Below are 19,833 nucleotides of genomic sequence, written 5' to 3' on the forward strand. Positions count from 1 at the left end.
TGTTTTTTTTTTTTTTTTTTTTTTTTTTTTTTTTGTATTTTTTAGTAGAGACGGGGTTTCACCATATTAGCCAGGATGGTCTCGATCGCCTGACCTCGCGATCCGCCCGTCTCGGCCTCCCAAAGTACTGGGATTACAGGCTTGAGCCACCGCGCCCGGCCGGTTCTAAAAGCACATGCAATCTTGCTAGAGGGACATAAACAGCCACATGAAAAATCAAATGAGAGTGCAAATATGACAATATGTACAGTAAGAGCTCAGGCTTGGAGTAAGCAGGGTAGGCTTAGTGAAGTAGAAGTAACTTCATTTGGGACTTGAAGCTACTAGGTTAGAGCCTGTGGTTCCAGAGGCAGGAGCAAAGGGATGCATTTGGGGAGAGAGAGGGATAAAGACTGAAAAGATGGAGTGTCACTCTTCCTTTCTGAGGTAGACCCATTTATCCTGGGCAAAGGGATAGAAATAGAAGGGAAAGGAATTAACTTCCATGTTACTAAGTTATCAGTTAATGCACAAACTTGACTGAGTACTTTCCCCCAGAAACAAGATGCTAGAGGTCAAAGAAAGCACTCATTGTCCAAAGGCACGAGATCAACTCCCCTCATCAGTGACAGAATCAACTCTGAAAATGTAGATTGTGTTTCAAGGCTGAACTATTGAAAATATTTTAAGTACAAAAAGTGTTGGTGAGAATGAGAAGGAATTGAAAAGGCAGAGTAGATGCCTCTGAAGGAGTGAACATTTAAATGCTTTCATTCTTAGTAAATGTCTTATTCACAACTCTTGCTATGCATTATGTCCACTACATGCATATTTGGGGGCAATCACCACAAGAGCACAGAAATAGACATCTGTGAGCACCACACATGCTGCATCACTATCATCAGGACAAACACTGTCCTTGTCTCCAGTAGAAATGGAAAAGCAAAACTGCAAGTATGTGGCATAATTTCCTGTTTGCTGTGCACATGCTCTCTTCTTTTCTTCTACTTTTTAAAAAGGCTTTTAAATTTTCTTAGAGCAGCTTTAGGTTCACAGCAAAACTGAAAGGAAGGCACAGAGATTTCCTTACCTCCACCCATGTATAGCCTTCCCCATTATCACCAAGCTCAACCACAGTCTTACATTTGTTACAATCAATGAACCTACACTGACACATCATTATCATCCAAAGTCTACAGTTACCTTGAGGTTCACTCTTGGTGTTGGATGTTCTGTAGATTTGGACAAATGTATAACAACATGTATCCATTGTAATATCCCATAGAGTCATTTCACTGCCCTAAAAGACCTCTGAGCTATACCTATTTATACCTTCCCTCCTTTGTCCTTTCTAAGCAACAACTGATATTTTTACTGTCTGTAGTTTTGCCTTTCCCAGAATATAATACAGTTGGAATTATACAGCATGTATCCTTTTAAGATTAGCTTCTTTCACTTAGCAATGTGCATTTAATGTTCCTCCATGTCTTTTCATGGCTTGAGAGTTATTATTTTTTTTTTTTTAGCACTATATAGCATTCCATTGTTTGGATCATCTCTCTCTCTCTCTCTCTTTTCTTTTTTTCCCACCTTTGAGACTTGTCTGAATCTCCCTTATTTTTAATGATGATGATGCTTAACATTTATATCATGGCCAGGAAATAACACACTGTACAGGGAGGAAGTTTACACCCATATAGTAAAGTGAGACAAAAACCAGTCTAAGGCAAACTGCCAAAGTCTAAGGTATTTACAAGAGCAGAGTAAAAGGTCTGTTTTTATTAGTTGCCTATTTCTCCAATAGCAATAGGAAAAGGAAAATAAAAAAAAAAATCATACCTTGGTACATTTGAGGCATGGAGTGCTTGGGGAAAAAAAATCCAAGGGATTGAAGAGATAAGTTCATTCAAACTTAGATTTCTGAACTTATGGATTTTTTCAGTGGTAAAGTATAATGGTACATTTTATACAGGTTTTGTTAATACATAATCAAAACTAGTATCAAGCAAAACTCCTTGAGTTATGCACCATGAGAAATGCCTGAGGAACATTAAATGTCACTGATAGAAAGATTAAGCACTGAAAAAGCTACAGCAAATCTTAAATCATTATAAAGAACAAATAACAGTATAAGGAGCAGTAAGCTCTTTAAAGAGCTTAGTTTTCATTGCCTGGCACAAAGTAGGTATGCAATAAATATGAAAAGAACAAATAAAATAAACACTGTCCCCCATATCCCTAAGGAGGTACAAACCACAGCTAAGGCAAGCATACGCATTCATATATTCAGATGCCAGAGAACATCTGGAAATATTTGGCCTCTAGCTACCTTCCTCTGACATGAAACAATTCATTTTGCACATTCTCCAAACTGCCAAGTGATATCAGTCTAGTGATTTCTAAAGCCAGAGTTAAGTGCTGACTCATTTAAGAGACACAAAGAGAGTACCAGATTTGGGACACATGGTCTGTTTATTCCTAGGTAAGAAAGAAATCATCATATCCACATTAGAATCATGTCTACATTTTGAAATTTTGCTTAGTAAATACAGTTCTCCTATCACTGTAAATAATGACATAATAACTTTTCTGAGGATGAGAATGACAATACATGCTATTAATGTTCATTTTTTTAACCCTTGGTTAAACTGAAGCTTTCCAGCCATCAAGGATGCTTATATTACCTATATCTTGAATAATATGCTGTATCCACATTGTTTTTTTCCCTTTCTTCTTTTGAAGAAAGCTGCTCTAGGCCAAACAAGGAATTACGAGCACATTTTTTCAGAAATGAAGGGGGTGGGAAAGATTTGAAGCAGCTTCTTCTCATTCTGCTTCATGGCATTTTTTCCATAAGCCATAAAGACCAGTGAATTATCTGATCCATTGCAATTTAAGATCTATGTGGAAAGCATCCATTTCAAAGTAACAACCATGTGAGAAAATTCAATGGATACATAAAAACACAGAACATATTTTGATTTATAACAGACTATTTGTTTCAGTTGTTTGAAGAATTTGAAATATTTATCTCTAATTATGCTCTTAAAATACAGGAAAATCTCTTTTGGAAGCAATGCCCAGGGACTGAAACCTTAGTTCTGTACTCAGCTGACTTAGCTCTAGAAACCTTGCAGTTTACTGATGAATCTGTGAGCAGGAGTAGAATCAAAGAAATTGGGAGAGTTCAAAGAGAAACAGAAATCATCCAGATTATCCTCAAGGTATGAACACGACAAAGATACAGAATTCTAAATATGGGAAGCATGCAAATAAAACTGTTCTGAAAGGATATTTTTAAATGATTAATTTAGAAATTTCCTATAATAATTGAAAATAATTTGCTATTTATTTTAGCAAACGAAAATATCTCCCCAAGTGAGATGATATCAACTGCCAGGTTGTGGTCCAATCTACATGAAGGAATAGATAGTGTCATTCTCAAAAGATAATATCCATAATTTGTTATGGCATAGAAGGCTTGCAGTTAAGGCAAGAGTCATGGCACTTGTTAGTCATTTATGTGTGCTGGATGGCAAGTGATTTTTTTTTTCAATCATTATTATAATTTTTAGAAGTTAAGATTATTTGGACTCCATAAATATTATCAATTTGGATAAGACAGCTTCCACACATTTCAGACAAATAGGCCTTTTACCTAGAGAGGGAGAATTTCATCTATGCACTTTTCCATTTTTCTGAATCATCCAGATAATGGCTGATCTCTGGGGAAAAAAGACTCTTCTTTGTTCCTCCTTACTTCTTTTTAGGTGAAAGAGGGCTTGACAGACATGGTGACTTTTAAGGAAAAGTACTGAACCTTGGTGTCACAGGGCGTTGTTTCTACCTTGGGATCAGTCTGTTTTGACTCCCTCTTTAGAGCTTCTAAAGGGAGTCATCATTTGGAAGTCTCCCTTTTTCCTTAAAACTGATGTGACACAATAGGTCTGAAGCTGCCTCTCTCTGGGAAGTTGATGGCAGCCTAGGGAGGGCCTGAGGAGGATTGTTCAGATGAGCGTTACGAAGAATAAATAATAAATCAATCTCTCTCTCCCCTCTCTCTTCCTCCGTCTTCTCTCTTCCCCTTCCCCTCTCCCCTCTGTCTGTTCTTTACCCAGATTATCTTTTTTTTTTTTTGACCTGAGCACAGCAGAGATTAAGGTGTAGAAAGAAGCTAAGGAGTTTTTTTTTTTTTCAGAACTCCCTACCACGCCCCCACTTTTTTTCCAGGTACGTAGATTTTTTAGAGCTTAGGCAAAGAAAGTGCTTGAGACTTATCTGAAGTGTGGCCTAGCTCACCAGGAAACTGATAACGTGGTTTAGGGCCAGAGCCTTAGCTTTAATTAAATGTTCTTCTGCCTGATCTTGTCTCCTGTGTCTGTATAGTTCCTGCAAAGTCTTCTGGGAGACGGACGTAGGTAGCTATCGGAATTAGGACATTTGGTCCTGGATTCCATACCTCTTTCAATCTCTGTTTGTTAAAGGCTCAACTAATCACACTTATGACTATCTGAAGATACCCCAAATGAAGAGAAGGCAGTTTTTTGTTTTGTTTTTCAATTGGGGAGGATCAGAGTAATTGCCCAAGAGAAGACCTTTTGAGGTCTGTAGTTTCTAAAGAGACTAAAAACAATACAGTTCTATTTTATCACCATTTTTTTTTCCACAATAAATCCGGAAAATGGAAGTGATGCCTATCCTGCTCATTTTATAAAACTGGGCCTCAGAAAAGTCATGTGTTTCACCTAAACTCATACTAAAAGCATATGAGAGAGCCCATGTTTTCTGTTTGAAGTTTTGGGGAAAGATTTAGTTTTTTTCTCTTTAAATTAACTTGATCTAGCCGAAATGATTATTACTTTTTAAATCCAGGTTTTCTATTTCCAGTGAGCATATAAGGTTTCTTACAAGGTAAAATGATGAGATAGCTGATGGCCTATTTATTAGACAAAAGACCTTTGCAGAATTCTAAAAATATAATATTAAGTGACTAACTGATATAATCATGCATACAAGTGTTCTTCAGGGAATATTGCTACAACACTGTCTCAGCTTGCATTAAGCATTTTCTGAGTCCAATATCTAGCACCTATAACATTTAACATCAACATCCTAAACAATAAGTTAACATACTGAACTTAAGGTCACATAGCCCCAGTTTTGGATATCAGGGCAAAGAATCTCCCAAGCTTTTTTTTTTTTTTTTTTTTTGAGACGGAGTCTGGCTCTGTCGCCCAGGCTGGAGTGCAGTGGCTGGATCTCAGCTCACTGCAAGCTCTGCCTCCCGGGTTTACACCATTCTCCTGCCTCAGCCTCCGGAGTAGCTGGGACTACAGGCGCCCGCCACCTCGCCCGGCTAGTTTTTTTTGTATTTTAGTAGAGACGGGGTTTCACTGTGTTAGCCAGGATGGTCTCGATCTGCTGACCTCGTGATCCACCCGCCTTGGCCTCCCAAAGTGCTGGGATTACAGGCTTGACCCACCGCGCCCGGCCTCACCAGCTTTTAAGAACTAAAATAACTTGAGTAGGGAGATGCCAATTCTATTTTAAGATAGCTGACCTTAATACTGCCAGTAGTTCAAACACTTCTTAGGAAAGTCAACGTTTTGAACATGATGAAAAAAGTCACTATGTATGTTTAAAAGCCTTTATGTAGGGCCGGGCAAGGTGGCTCACGCCTGTAATCCCAGCATTTTGGGAGCCCAAGGGTGACAGATCACCTGAGATCAGGAGTTTGAGACCAGCCTGGTCAACATGGTGAAACCCCGTCTCTACTAAAAATACAAAAATTAGCTGGGCGTGGTCGTTCATGTCTGTAGTCCCAGTTACTTGGGAGACTGAGGCAGGAGAATTGCTTGAACCCGGGAGGCAGAGGTTGCAGAGAGCTGAGATTGAGCCACTATACTCCAGCCTGGGTGACAGAGCGAGACTCTGTATAAAAAAAAAAAAAAAAAAAAAAAGCCTTTATGCTTTTATTAGAAACAGGAAGTGCTATTATAACAAAAAAGCTGGGCATGGGCTGGGCTCCCAGCACTTTGGGAGGCTAAGGCGGGTGTATCACTTGAGGTCAGAAGTTCCAGAGCATTCTGGCCAACATGGTGAAAGCCCGTCTCTATGAAAAATACAAAAATTAGCTGGGTGTGGTGGTGCACGGATGTAATCCCAACTACTAGGGAAGCTGAGGCAGGAGAACCGCTTGAACCCGGGAAGTGGAAGTTGCAGTGAGATCACGCCGCTGCACACACTCCAGCCTGGATGACAGAGTGAGACTCCATCTCAAAAAAAAAAAAAAAAAAAAAGAAAAAAAAAAAGAAGCTGGGGATAGGTGGCACGCACCTGTAATCCCAGCTACTCAGGAGGCTGAGGCAGGAAGATCACTACAGACCAGGAGTTTCAAAGCAGCCTGGGCAACATAGTGAGAACTCGTCTCCAAAATAACAAATAAAATAAAGCAAAGCTGAAAGTCTTTATTTGCTAGAAACCCCCAAGTGGACATTTGTAGAATGTTACCATACCTCACAAGTCTTATCTTTTATAATACCCCATATCACTTTTTTCCACCCCGAATATAATTTATTCCTGTATTCCTATAACCACCCTGTATATAGAATGTCAAGAACCTTGATTTTCCCAGGCAGGGTTAACTATGATTTCTCCTTTGTACCCACTGCACTTTATTTACACTGTAGCAATTATGTTGTTTTAGAAGGATGTATATGAATGTTTATCTTTGCAGCTGTTTAAATATCTTTAGGACCAAAGCTAAGTTTCTGTGTCATCAGAAATTAGCATAGTGCCTATAAGAGTTGCAGAATAAATTGTTCCAATGAATATGTTATTTTGCTCTGCAGCTATTTTCTAAGCTCCTTTATTCTGTATTGCCCATAATACCTAACACAGTATTGGAAACCTAGTCAACATTAGTAAGTATGTGTTGAAGTACTTACAGTTTCATAGCAAAAAATTAATTAAACAAAACTCTTTTATCACCAAATATTCTCCAGCAAAATCTAGATATTAATATGTCAAGGATGTTATAAAATAGATTTCTATATTGGACTTAAGTCACTTATAAATTCTTTTCCAATTCTGAAAGTCCATTATTTTTAAAGGAAATTTAACTAGTCTAAGACTACAACCTTTGTGGATAACAGTAAACCAGTATCATGAAACTATCACTATTATTCAAGAAACACAATATTTTAAATGACTTTTTAAAAAAATGCCTAAAAAACCAAAGTATACTAAATAGTTAATGAACATAAGCAAAGTTCATTTGAAAACTGGTTGTTTAGAATGAAAAAAACAAAACAAAACACTTTTCTACAAAATACCATGAAGGTTATTAGACTCTCAGGGCAGCTCATAAAATCCAATCCATGGGAGTACTGTGAAGTACTAATACTGCTATAGAACTTCATCACAACTAGTAGTAAGGTCTCCATTGGGATGCTGGCAGTATACCTCTCCACACATCAGTATGAATGGACAATCACCTGGATAAGAAAAACCTGGCTTTCACCATGACAATTATCAACAATTTTATTATAAAAACAACCACATACAGCAAAATCCCCCCAAATTTTCATTTCTGTAAAACATATTCCCATAATATCACTGAAATAACTCTGTAACTTCTTCTAATAAGGTACCTCAGTTTCTACAATTTCTTAAGTTTCTTTGGCATAACAGCAGGCGTTTTTTTTCTACACAAACTTTAGCTGTAGTTTTCCTATGAGGGCACATAACAATATATATCATGATTTGTTGCTCACTTATTAGCATGTTATTGCATTATATCATCAAAAAATTTTCTTTTCAAGTTGGTTACTCTAACACATGAGGCCCTGTCTCTCTGGCATTGGGTTTATGCTAATTATTCTCCTGATGAAGCCCCCAGCATTCCCAACGGGCTCTGAAGAAGGCTGTAGTAAAACTCTCACACTACTCAAGAAAGATCATTTGTTACCAGCGGTTTTTTTTTTTTCCAAGATGGATTCTCCCTCTATTCCCTATACTGGAGTGCAGTGGCATGACCTCGGCTCACTGCAACCTCCGCCTCCCAGGTTCAAGCAATTCTCGTGCCTTAGCCTCCGGAGTAGCTGGGATTACCGGCACGTGCCACCATGCCCAGCTAATTTTTTTGTATTTTAGTAGAGACCGGGTTTCACCATCTTGGCCAGGCTGTTTTCCAACTGCTGACCTCAGGTGATCCATCTGCCTTGGCTCCCCAAAGTGCTGGGATTACAGGCGTGAGACACTGCGCCCAGCCTTAGTAGCTGTTTTTTATAATTTGGGGAGGAAACGGGATTTTTCTGACCTCCTCACTAAATACTCCACACAAAGCTTTCCTCCACCAGTTTATGATGCTGTCCTAATCTGCATTTTTGTATCACTGTTTTATTAGTAAGACAGTTTAGTGAATTCTCAGAGCTGCTAAAGCACTGATATATTCAGTCACCCAAAGATTTCTGGAGTTTGTGCTGGGTCTAAGGCACTCAGGTGAGTAGAAAAATGAATCGGACATGAATCTTGCCTGTAAGCAACTTGAAATCATATAGGAGCAATGAAATAACGCCCTTAACACTCTCTGCCATACACTGTTGCTCATTAAGTGCCAATCAAGGGGTGATGACAACTGTTTTGGTAATTCATGTGGTCCCAGCTTCCAAGAGGCTATAGGATTAAATTCTTTGTCCTAACTCTGAGATGGCAGATGTAAAGCTGGATGCATACATCTAAGACACCTGACATTCGTGGGGGTACAAGTACTCTAGGACACTAGATGACTAGGTCTTGATTCGGGTCAATGCTTGTTTCAAGCCTTACCAAGTGGATCTAAGTAAGAAAAAACTGAAAGGGGCCACTGCCCTTGTGCTGTCCCTATACCTGCCATACTGGCCTCTTCTGCTCCCTCTGTGTGCAATGTTCTTTCTGCAGGTAGCCTCCCTCTCTCAGTTCCTTTTGTTCTGTGACTTTTCAGTCCTCACCTTTTCAGAGAGGAATTCCTTGGCTACTCTATTTTGAGGGAGACCCCCTGCACACTCTCTTTTTGAGCTGCTTTGTCTTTTTCAAAGCATTTCTATCTGACGTAGTATTTTAAATGTATTTATTTGTTGGCAGGCATTTTGTCATTTTTATCACTGCCTAACTCCATTGCCTAGAAATACTATATGTAAAGAACAAATGGTTCTCATGTCATGACATATGGATTCTCCTTGTAGCTTCCCCTCCACCCAGGTTATTCAATTTCTGAAAGTGTATCTCCAATAATAGGAAACTTACAATCTACATGACATTCTCAGAAAGTTCGTAGCTTTTTAAAAGCTTGAGTTTGTATGAGCTAAAATATTCCATCCTAAAACTTCTCTATTGATTCTATTTGGTCTTCAAGGTGAGACCCCAGAGATAAGTTGAAGCCATTTATACGTTTCACGTGGTGGCCCTTCCAGGGTCTGCTGTCCTCATTTCTCATGCCCTTTCCATCTTCTCAACTTGAAGGTAAGCATGCCCTCAATCAGGCCTCATACAAGGTTTTTTGGTCCCTCTCCTCTATTGGTCACAACTTCTTAAATTGTGGGGTAAAATGCCAAGAAATAAATGTAGTATTCTACATCTGTAATTGAAAGTTCTCAGCTGCTTTTCAAGGACACCAGGTGATCACAATATATTAGCACATGGCTAAAACATGTCATCTACACTTCTTCATTCACTCATCCCTTCATTCCACAAAATGCATTCTTTTGGGCACTTACTTACATGTGCCTGCTACTGACTTCTGTTCTGAGGATACAGAAACGAACCTGAATGATGAGGCCTGCCTGGCCTTATGGAGTTTATATTCCTACAAGTTAGAGGTAATTCTTCCAACTAGATTTTTGTTTTTTAAACAAAGGGATGACAAATATTAAAGCTAATGATTGTCTCATTTGTGAAATTTATAGTTAAGGAATTTCCTACTTGTGAAACACAATTGAAATGTTTGCAAAGAGATTTAGAGGGCGGGCAAGGTGGCTCACGTCTGTAATCCCAGCATTTTGGGAACCCGAGGGGGACAGATCACCTGAGGTCAGGAGTTTGAGACCAGCCTGACCAGCACAGTGAAACCCCATCTCTACTACAAATGCAAAAATTAGCCAGGTGTGGTGGTGCGTGCCTGTAGTCCCAGCTAATCCGGAGGCCAAGGCATGAGAATTGTTTGAACCTGGGAGGTGGAGGTTGCCGTGAGCCGAGATCATGCCACTGCACTCCAGCCTGGGCAACAGAGTGAGACTCCATCTCAAAAAAAAAAAATTATAATTGGAAAAAAAAGGATGATGTTTAGATGGAACATCTGACATGTTCCATAAAGGAAATTAGAAGAAAGGGGTGATTTTGTGTGTGTGTGTGTGTGTGTGTGTGTGAGTGAGATAGGGAGAGGGGAACCTCAGGGATAAAGGATTGAATTATTCATGCTTCTCGATGCAAAGGGTTATTAGCATCAGTTGATGCAAAACCCACTTTCTCACCACCACTCTGCTCCCCGCCACTTTTCTCTCTCATTCCTTTTACCTCTTATGCCACCTTATTCCCCTCTACCACCATAAGTGAGCATTCTTCATATAAATGTTAAGTTTATCAAATTTTTCAAAAAATCTAATTGCGATTTTATTAATATTGCATTGAATTTATGAAAAAATTTGTGGAGACTAGACGTTTTTGTAAAACCAATTCTGTGCCACTCAAGAACATGCAATGTCTTTCCAGTCATTCAAATTGCCTTATATGTCGTTTATGTCTTAGACATTTAGAACTTTTCTATGAAGGCCTTGTATATTATTGGTTAGCTTAATTCCTAGATACCCAATAGCTTTTGTTGCTATTTTGGATGGTATCTTGTTTTTTTGTTAAATCCTTTAGTTGGTATGTATCTTTCCAGTTGGGAGTATCTTAGTTCATATTTTCAGAAGTGGACACAAAATCATATTAATAGATTAAGGTTTTTTCACTGTATGAAAACTTGCTATTCCAAAACAATGGGAATTGTAAAATAGGCATAACAAAAATGCAGGATTTTACGAAGGAAATCGGTAGCATAGAAGCAGCAGCATTCACCATTTATATTAAACAGGAGACTCCAGATATAACACAGAAACTTACCTACAATTAAAATGTAGTCCCAATGTTAGCCTAATCCTCACCACAGGGCCCCTATATTGCTGAGTGGTTCAGAATGCCACCAGTGCTCTCAGTGGAATGGGAGAGTGAAGACTTTGAGAAGAAGAAAGTAAGGGCAGTAAGTGGTACACTAGATCTGTTTGCTGATATGATCAGAGAACTGGGGAAAATCTCCAAGTCAAAGGCCCTGATTAGAAACACAAGGCCGCCTGCCTCCATGTCATAGTGCACTTATTTAACATAGGCCTTTAAACAGAAGTTTTGAATGATTCACACACAGGATCAACAACAGAGGCTAAATATATAGTAGATATCTGCTTCACATAGGAAAAAAGCCTCATATTCTGTCAGTGCTTTCTTATTTGGTGAAAAAGATGTATTATTAAACGATCAATAGGCAACAAGATCATAACAATCCCTAATCGTGAGAAAACCAGAAACATTCCCCATTCATTGACTGGCATTGGATGGTATCAGATAATCTAAGAAGAGCATTTAGATTCATGAACTATCTTAAACCCAAGACAGTGAAGTGAAAGGCACTCACTCCTATGTTATTCTTGTGGCCAGGAATTCAGTCCATGTAAAATTGTCAAGGTGATAGATGACAAGAAGTAAAATTCTAGGGAAGACCAAAAGTGTCAGTTCGAATAAACTACCATAAAAAGGAGGTCCCAACTAAGGCATATTTTTGATGCTAGATGTAACAGAGGTTTTGAAATAGTGTTTCTTTCACAGCATTCACCACCATCCCCACAGAGATGACAAAGGTTGCTCTTTACAATTATTTTCACCATCTAAATAATTTTTGTTTCATATTCCCCAAAGACCCTAGTAGAATGGAGATGTAAGGTGGGTACATGGAAACTATACAACTGGGCCGGTGCAGTGGCTCACGCCTGTAATCCCAGCACTTTGGAAGGCTGAGGTGGGTGGATCACTCTAGGCCAGGAGTTTGAGACTAGCCTGGCCAACACTGTGAAATTCCGTCTCCACTAAAAATACGAAAATTAGCTGGGTGTGGTGGTGCATGCTGGTAAACCCAGCTACTCAAGTGGCTGAGGTATGAGAATTGCTTGAATCTGGGAGGCAGAGGTTGCAATGAGCCGAGACCGTGCCACTGCACTCCAGCCTGGGTGACAGAGTGAGACTCCGTCTCAAATAAAATAAAATAAAATAAAATAAAATAAAATAAAATAAAAGGAACATATCTGAGATGAGGTATTGATTTTAAGCCTTCACTTCTATCTGTGGTTTCACCAGTATTCTGATGTAATCAGTATTACTGATTCTAAGTAAGAATTTCTGGGCTTCTATCTATAAAATCAAATTTGGCAAAAGAAAAGATCTACTAGAAATCCCAGACGATATACAGCAGATGACTGCATGGGGGGAGTAGAAGCAAGAATTCAGGGCACATTAACAAAATGAAGTCTTCTGAAATCATTCTGGAATCTATAATTCTGATTGCCTGTACTTTCCAGTGAACTGCCTGTGAGCATTTTCACCTGAAGGTCATTTGTCATGGAGCTGACATTGATGGCTCTAAATCAGAGAAGTAGAAATTAATTTCAGTATGCCCTAAAAATCAAAGTGGGGATCAGCTCTAACCAACAAACGCACATGTCCTAACCTTTTTGATAGTGTGACCCTGCTGGCCACTTCGCTCCTAGTGATTGGGTTAAATCTTGCAGGATTTTTTTGTAGGTGGCTTCGTCATTGAAATAATTTTTTTTTTTTCCCTTCCAAATTCAGAAAGCAGGAAATGTCTTTTCTATGTAACAATCACAAGGCAGGTCCCCTAGGGCTTCCAGGGGGCTTGCATCTTCCAGTTCCTGTTTCTGGTTTCTAACTGCTAATTCTATATTTGGTAACGGTCTGCCCATGGGCTGTTTTGGATTTGGTCATAATAAGATAACCCGGAGTCACAGAGCAGAGATCTAAAGCAATCTTATTTTTCCAGGAAGCAATGTATTGACCTCTCAGGATTTGGTCTATTTTGTTGAATGTGCTGAGTTTTTGAATAGTGTTGTTTATAGCACAAAGTTGGGCGTTTACACTATTGGTCCTTGAGGGTGTATGACTGTACAGGAATAGGACAGACACATATACTTCTACATTCTCCTGGCTTACAGTGAGTTTATATTTGTTCTTAGGTAGATTGATGTAATCTAAGGAATGCTCTTTATACATGCTCTTATTCCATGGCAGCCTTGAATAGAGCTACTTGCTCAGAAATGAATAAATATTTGTCAGACAAGTAAGGCAAGAGAGCTGGTTCTAATCCTTTTACATAAGGGCAAGAAAGAATCAACACTTCCTTGATAGATAATAATCTTAATTCCCCAGTATTTTCCAAGCTGAGTAGTGTTAAACCTATATAAATACAATCTTTTAGGAGTAAACAGGTATCAACTGTTAACTTGACATGAAAAAAGTAACTTACAAAATAGTTACTCTAAAAGCTGTTGGATTACTATTTTGTCATCAAAGTGTATTCTTCTAACTCCACTTTAGATTTTGCCTTTTCATGTATTCCAATCTAGGAGTTAACTTGCTTTGTAAATAAGATCAGAAAGAATGATTGTGCTTTCATTTTACAAGGGGAAAATCAAGGCATAAAAATATATTTTAACAATTTTAACATCACTTTGGGAATGAGAAAGGAACTTGAGCTTCACAGAGAATCCGTTGTTTATAAAGTTATCAGTTATTAAGCCATTTTTAGTGGATTATCATAGCACAGCTAAAATAAGAGCTTAAATTCTTCCCCTATGGGACATTACTTTAATTTGTTATATGGATCCTAAGTAGTTTTACTTTAATAATTTATAACATGAATTCTTTCTTGTTTTGTTAATGCTTACTATAGATTGCAAATTTTCTTTTAAATGGCAGGTATATAGTGAATGCCCCTTAAAATTTTAATTTGTAATTCATAAAATTGATACTTTTGTAACTATTTTCTCTTTTATCATTTTGTACTTGCTTTTACACTGAAAATCCTGTTTTATAAGCCAAACCTTGCCCTCATAATCTGTGCAATTGTGATGGTTCCATAATATTTGATAGCAGTGTGCACAGGGGTAACACACACCTGGAGAATCAGCCTAAGACTGGAATCTCAGCTGCATCCCTCTTGCCTTTGGGACAAGTTATCTAACCTTCTATACTTTGGAATTCTCATCTGAAAAATGGGACTAATCTACTTTCACAGGTTTGTTCTGGGAACTAAATAAAGTACATACAGATTCTAGCACAGGTTCTCCTGCCAGCGTTACTCTATGGATGTGCTTTTAGCATTCTGGATAAAACAATTCTGTTGTGTGGGAATGTCCCACCAATTGCAGGATGTTTAATATCCCTAATTCCACCCTCTCCGAAAAATGCCATCTGGGCCCTCCAGTCACTGTGCCAATCCATGAGGGCTTTGTAAAATGATCACACTAAATACTCCGTTAATACTGAGTTTTCCCCTTCATTCCTCTTATTAAAATATATATTTTGGTTTTGTATACTCATTCTTTGAGACTTCACTCAATTATCTTCTCCTTGAGTCCCTAACTTCCAGTGACTGAGATGATATTTGATGCTCTTGAGGCACCATTAAGGCACTTACACATTGGAAGACACTGTTTATGTGTTTCTATGGTCTTCAGACTATTAGCAATCTGAAGGCATGGGCTGTGCTGTTTTTCGTTTAGCATCTAGCACCCCGCACAGTGTCTGATACACTGCTGATGCACAGGATTGTTTGTGAATTGACTAGACCACCCCATATGAATTCTGTGCTCTGTAGCCTTCATATTCTGATGCAAAATTTCTTTTGGCATCTCATTTTTTCTCAGAACCCTGTCATCTCAGACAATACTTCCTGTACCCAGTCAACTGGCATCAGATTTCTCTTTAACGGCTGAAGAGATGAAAGAGGCCTATGTGTGAAAGGCCTCAGTTAGTTAACCTATCTGAGCAGGAGCCACCAATTGTGGGTCATAACAGTGGTGGTGCTGAGAAGGCTGGTCAGTGGGGAGCCCAAAAGGCTTCTGGACTGTAGAGAGACACTGTGGGGTTGTGCTGCAGGAAGATGATTCTGACCAGCACACAGGAAAAGAGGTTTAGCTTGTGCTTGAATCCCCTCCTGAACTTACTGCAGGCACATCTCCTAAATGATGCTCATTATAGACATTTTCATAAGTATACTCTTTTCATTAATTTCATTGCAAGTTAACTACTTATTCTAAAAGATTTTCTGTGTCCTTTCTCTTTTCTGCACTTCGCGTTGCCATGGAATATGTAAACAAGAGAAACAATTCCCTGTGCTTGTTAGGCAGATCCTGCAGCAGCGCTGTGAGCCATGGCACAGTAATGAAGACAGGTTGAGAGTGCTCCTGCTAATCTGTGTCACCTCCCTCTACTATTTCCCAAACTAGCCACCCCAAATCTAACCTTCTCCTTGAGACCCCTGCTCTTCTACCTTCCTTGTTGCTAATTCCTGCTACATCCCTCACCCTCACAATCTCTCAGTAAATGTTGTTTTCTCCATCACAGAGAAACAACAAGCCATAAGGCACAGACTCCCATCTTTCTGTCTCCCTACCAAATAAAAATGCATCTGTAGCTATCATTCCCATTCTGGTGGAAGATGCCTCCTTCACCCAAATCAAGGGTAATCCTTCCTCCTAGATCCTGGATCTTCACCTCCTTCCTCAGGAAATTGACCATCACTGACCCCAAACTCCTGGGTTTTACATCCAACTGATTACTTAATATCTCCATGTTGATGTTTAACATATATCACAAACTTAACATGTTTAAAAACAAACTTTTCTAGTTGCCGAGGTCTAAAAATCTTAGTCATCCTTGATTTCTTTTATTTTCTTTTTTTTTCTTTTTTTGAGACGGAATCTTGCTTTGTCACCCAGGCTGGAGTGCAATGGTGCAATCTTGGCTCACTGCAACCTCTGCCTCCCAGGTTCAGGCGATTCTCCTGCCCCAGTCTCCGAGGAGCTGGGATTACAGGTGCAATGCCAACATACCTGGCTAATTTTTGCATTGTTAGTAGAGATGGGGTTTCACCATGTTGGCCAGGCTGGTTTCGAACTCCTGACCCCAGGTGATCCACCCACCTCGGTCTCCCAAAATGTTGGGATTACAGGCGTGAGCCACAACGCCCAGCTGATTTCTCTTTTTCTCTTGTATTTCACATTTAATCTTTCAGCAAATCTTGGTGGGTTTTCCTTCAAAATACATGCAGAACACCTGCCTTCACCCTACTCAAACCATTTAATTCATTTCTTGCCTGGATTATTGCACTAGCCTTCCAAACACCACCCTCACTTCCATCCTCACCCCTACAGTGTATTCTCAACAGCTGTAGTAGTCTTGTTAAAACACAAATTATGTTAATCCTCTGCTCATTATTCCTCCAAACATGTTCTAACTCATTCAGAACAAAGCCAAGCCCTCCAGTGGCCTAGAAGGCCCTACGTGATCTGGCACCCATTGCATCTCAGGTCTCACCTTTTACTGCTCTTTCCCTCACTCACATTTCTCTGGCACACTGGCCTCGTGGCTTTTCCTCAACATTATAGAGGTAATCCTGCTTCAGGCCTGTAACATCACCAGGGGACTTTCTAGGTTCACCTTAACATTCAGACTTACAAGATTACCATAAACTTCATTTGGCACCAGAATCACTTTAGAAATACACAGATTAGAGTCACCAGCAAGGCAACATCAGCCTTTCCCCCTTTAGGAAAATCTTCACAACTGTCCATGTAGCTGTCCACACTGCTGTCCTCCTCAAGCCTCTCCTCCCCATATCATCTCCACTGCAAGGAAAAGAAATCCGCTTTAGGTAGGTTCAGAACTTACCCTGGCTTAAAAGCCTTGTGCCTCAAAGGAACCAATATCTCCTATAACTCAATAGATCAATCTTTGATGTGTCAAGGAGCATGCTGAATCACAAGTTTCACCACAGTCACAGAAGTCCAATGATACAGCTTCCTACCAGGCATTTATCACTCTTCCAGCCCAGATACAGTTGACCAATGAGTGGTCATTTATGCCATAATGTTGCCTAGTAACACAGTTAACATTTGACCTTTATTGGGTCTCCAGGGAAACAGAACTAGAAAACTGAGAACGTGAGAACATCATAAAATCCAACTCTTCTGCAGAAAAGGAAGGGTCCTGTGCCTTCCTTTCACTATGTGCCTCTTGCTCTTGCTGTTCCCTCTGCCTGGAAGCCTCCTTCCAGGACATCTGCCTGGCCTGCTCCTGGACCTCTTTTAATTCCTTGGCCAAAAGTCACCTTTCCAATGAGGCCTTCCCAGGCCATCCTATTTGAAGATTGCAGCTTCTATCTTACCTGTAGTAACCTTCTACCATCTTTGCATGCTTTATTTTTTCCCATTGTCTTTATCTGCTAACATATTTACTAATTGATTTTGCTTATTTTGCTTATTTTCCCCATAGAATTTAAAGTCCATAAAGCTGGGATTTTTGTCTTTTTTCTCCTTCATTGATAATTCTTAGTAGAACAGTGCCTGATACACAGTAGGTTCTTCAACAACTATTTTCTTTATGAATGAATTTATGCCCCCTTTTTTAGACAATAACATCTCACTGGCACCCTTTTTGGAGGGGAGGGGCAAGATATTTTCAGTGACCAAATAAAAGCATGGTGTGAGGGACTAAGAGCAGGAACTTTGGAACCAAATCACCTGGACTGAATAAAGGCTTCAGTACTCACCTTGGGAGGATCCTTAACCTCTCTGTGCCTCAGATGTCTCACTTCTGAGGATAGTAATAGAACCTATATCTTCGAGTTGCCATGAGGATGACATTTGTTAAAATACACGTAAAGTGTTCAAGAGAGTTCCTGACACATAGGAAGCAGTATGTGTTACTATTTTTAAGGCCAACTTTTAAAAGTCCTTTATTTTCACTCTGTACCACTTCCAGTGATTTCTCTCTCTCCCTATACCTCCTTTTCCAGCTGATCTACCTGAAAAATCACATCTACCCCATAGCTTCTATAATACGTTGATTTCCATCCACTTTTCCAGCCACTGACCTAAGATTTCTAATGATGCAATTGCTACTTCCCCTTCTTAGCCCCTGAGTTAGTTGTGTTGGCTGCCATCATTGTCCATGGCTTCCTTTGGCTTCTGACCTATGCCTCTCTCCTGGTTTTCATCTGTGCTTATGGCTGCCTCTTCTCAGTCTTCTTCAAGGGCCCCACTTTCTTCTCCATTTACTCTTTAACGTTACTACTGACACTGCCTTCCTCATCACATTCTCCCTGTGTGATTCCGCTTGCAAGCATGGCTTCAGCTCTCATATCCACACCCCATATGTGCTGGTCCTACTGACAGTTTCCCAAAGATGTCATGTTCTTTCTCCTATCCATAACTCAGAGCTTTCTTTTCTCCTCTTGGTGTCCTCTTACTTTCAGCTAAGGAGAGGTTCTTGACTAACTTCAGCTGGTTCTCCAAGTTTTAATTCAACCACCACCTTTTCTCTTATTCCCAAACCAAAGCGAGAGTTTCTCTTCAGCATTCCCTTAGTGCCTTACGGACACCTCTACCATAGTATAACACAAGTTATTTTGATTGCTAGTTTATTTATTTCTCCCCTGGAAATGAACTACTTATATGTATCCAAGTCCTCAAAGTATGGTACCTGGAACACAGCACCTATGTAAAATATACCTGGATTCAATACATACATAGATGGCATCTATATAAATTTTTATTGGGTTCTTTTTAAATTCAGAACTAAACATTCAGTAAAATAATGATATCTCATCATAATGTTAGTTCTTTCAGAAAATCTTATTAGGGGTAAGGGTAAAGGATGAAGAAAAGCAAAAAGTTCCACTTTGGCAATATCAGTGGTGCTGGATATATGCTACATTTCACTGTGAAGCCAGTTTGGAAAGATAAGGGGCCCCCTTTGATGTTAGTGACATCAGACATTACTTGACTATAGTCAATTGCTCTTTGGGCTCATTGAAATCTTTCAAGTACCATGTTTACTTTATTAGGACAACTCAGTAAACAGGTGTTTCAGGCTCTCTGCTATGATTACAGACACATCTACAGAGAACAGTGACTGATACTTACATGGTTAAAAATCACACAGTCAGCTCTCTAAAGAGGTTTCATTGACTTGTGTCTTGCTCTAGCCCCGATTTTGCCAGGGATCTAGGCACCTACCTGTAAAGTACATCCAAACACGCCGATCATGAGCATGGCTACCGAGAGGTAATCGGTAAACACATCCCACCATGGCTTCAGCACTCGGAAGGCAGGCTGCTGCTCAGAGAACTGCCGGAATTCTGTCACGGGAATCATGTTTCTGAGAAAGGAGAGATTACTTGTAAATTAATTTATCTTCAAGTACAACATACTGCATTGTTACCAAATGTGGCTCCAACTCCTCACAGCAGAGGTCTGAATTAGTTCAAGAGCTGTCAAGACACATCAATGTTTTGATGAGCCACTGAATAAAACCACCAGTTGAGGAAATAAGGAGACCCACATGTCCCATAACAAGGTTCCCTTTGTGCTCCAGGTGGGACAGAAAGAACATGGCCAGCCACTTGCCAAGTCCCAGTTATTTCCTGGACCCTCATTTCTCTTAAACAGAACATGAAGATGCCAGAAAGACTAGAGCTCATCCCTTGAAATG

At 39.6% G+C, this 19,833-nt stretch overlaps 1 protein-coding gene across 6 annotated transcripts in view; it reads right to left on the bottom strand.

Moving 5' to 3' along the window:
• LRRC8C (leucine rich repeat containing 8 VRAC subunit C) overlaps positions 1 to 19,833 on the bottom strand; it is a 116,153-nt gene that overhangs the window by 19,607 nt on the left and 76,713 nt on the right. For 5 of the 6 annotated variants that reach the window (XR_001889021.1, XM_017891262.1, XM_017891259.1 and 2 more), the window contains one exon: positions 19,359 to 19,500. Coding sequence is in view for 4 of the 6 variants with exons in the window: in XM_017891262.1 (XP_017746751.1) it covers positions 19,359 to 19,496 (138 nt within the window). In the remaining 2 variants the exon portion in view is untranslated. Of the gene's footprint in view, positions 1 to 17,010; positions 17,211 to 19,358; positions 19,501 to 19,833 lie in introns of those variants that run through there. The other variant, XM_017891263.1, reaches the window with a different exon arrangement.

The sequence above is a fragment of the Rhinopithecus bieti genome, unplaced genomic scaffold (genome assembly GCF_001698545.2).
Source record: "Rhinopithecus bieti isolate Rb0 unplaced genomic scaffold, ASM169854v2 scaffold_19858, whole genome shotgun sequence".
In the NCBI taxonomy this organism is placed as follows: Eukaryota; Metazoa; Chordata; class Mammalia; order Primates; family Cercopithecidae; genus Rhinopithecus; species Rhinopithecus bieti.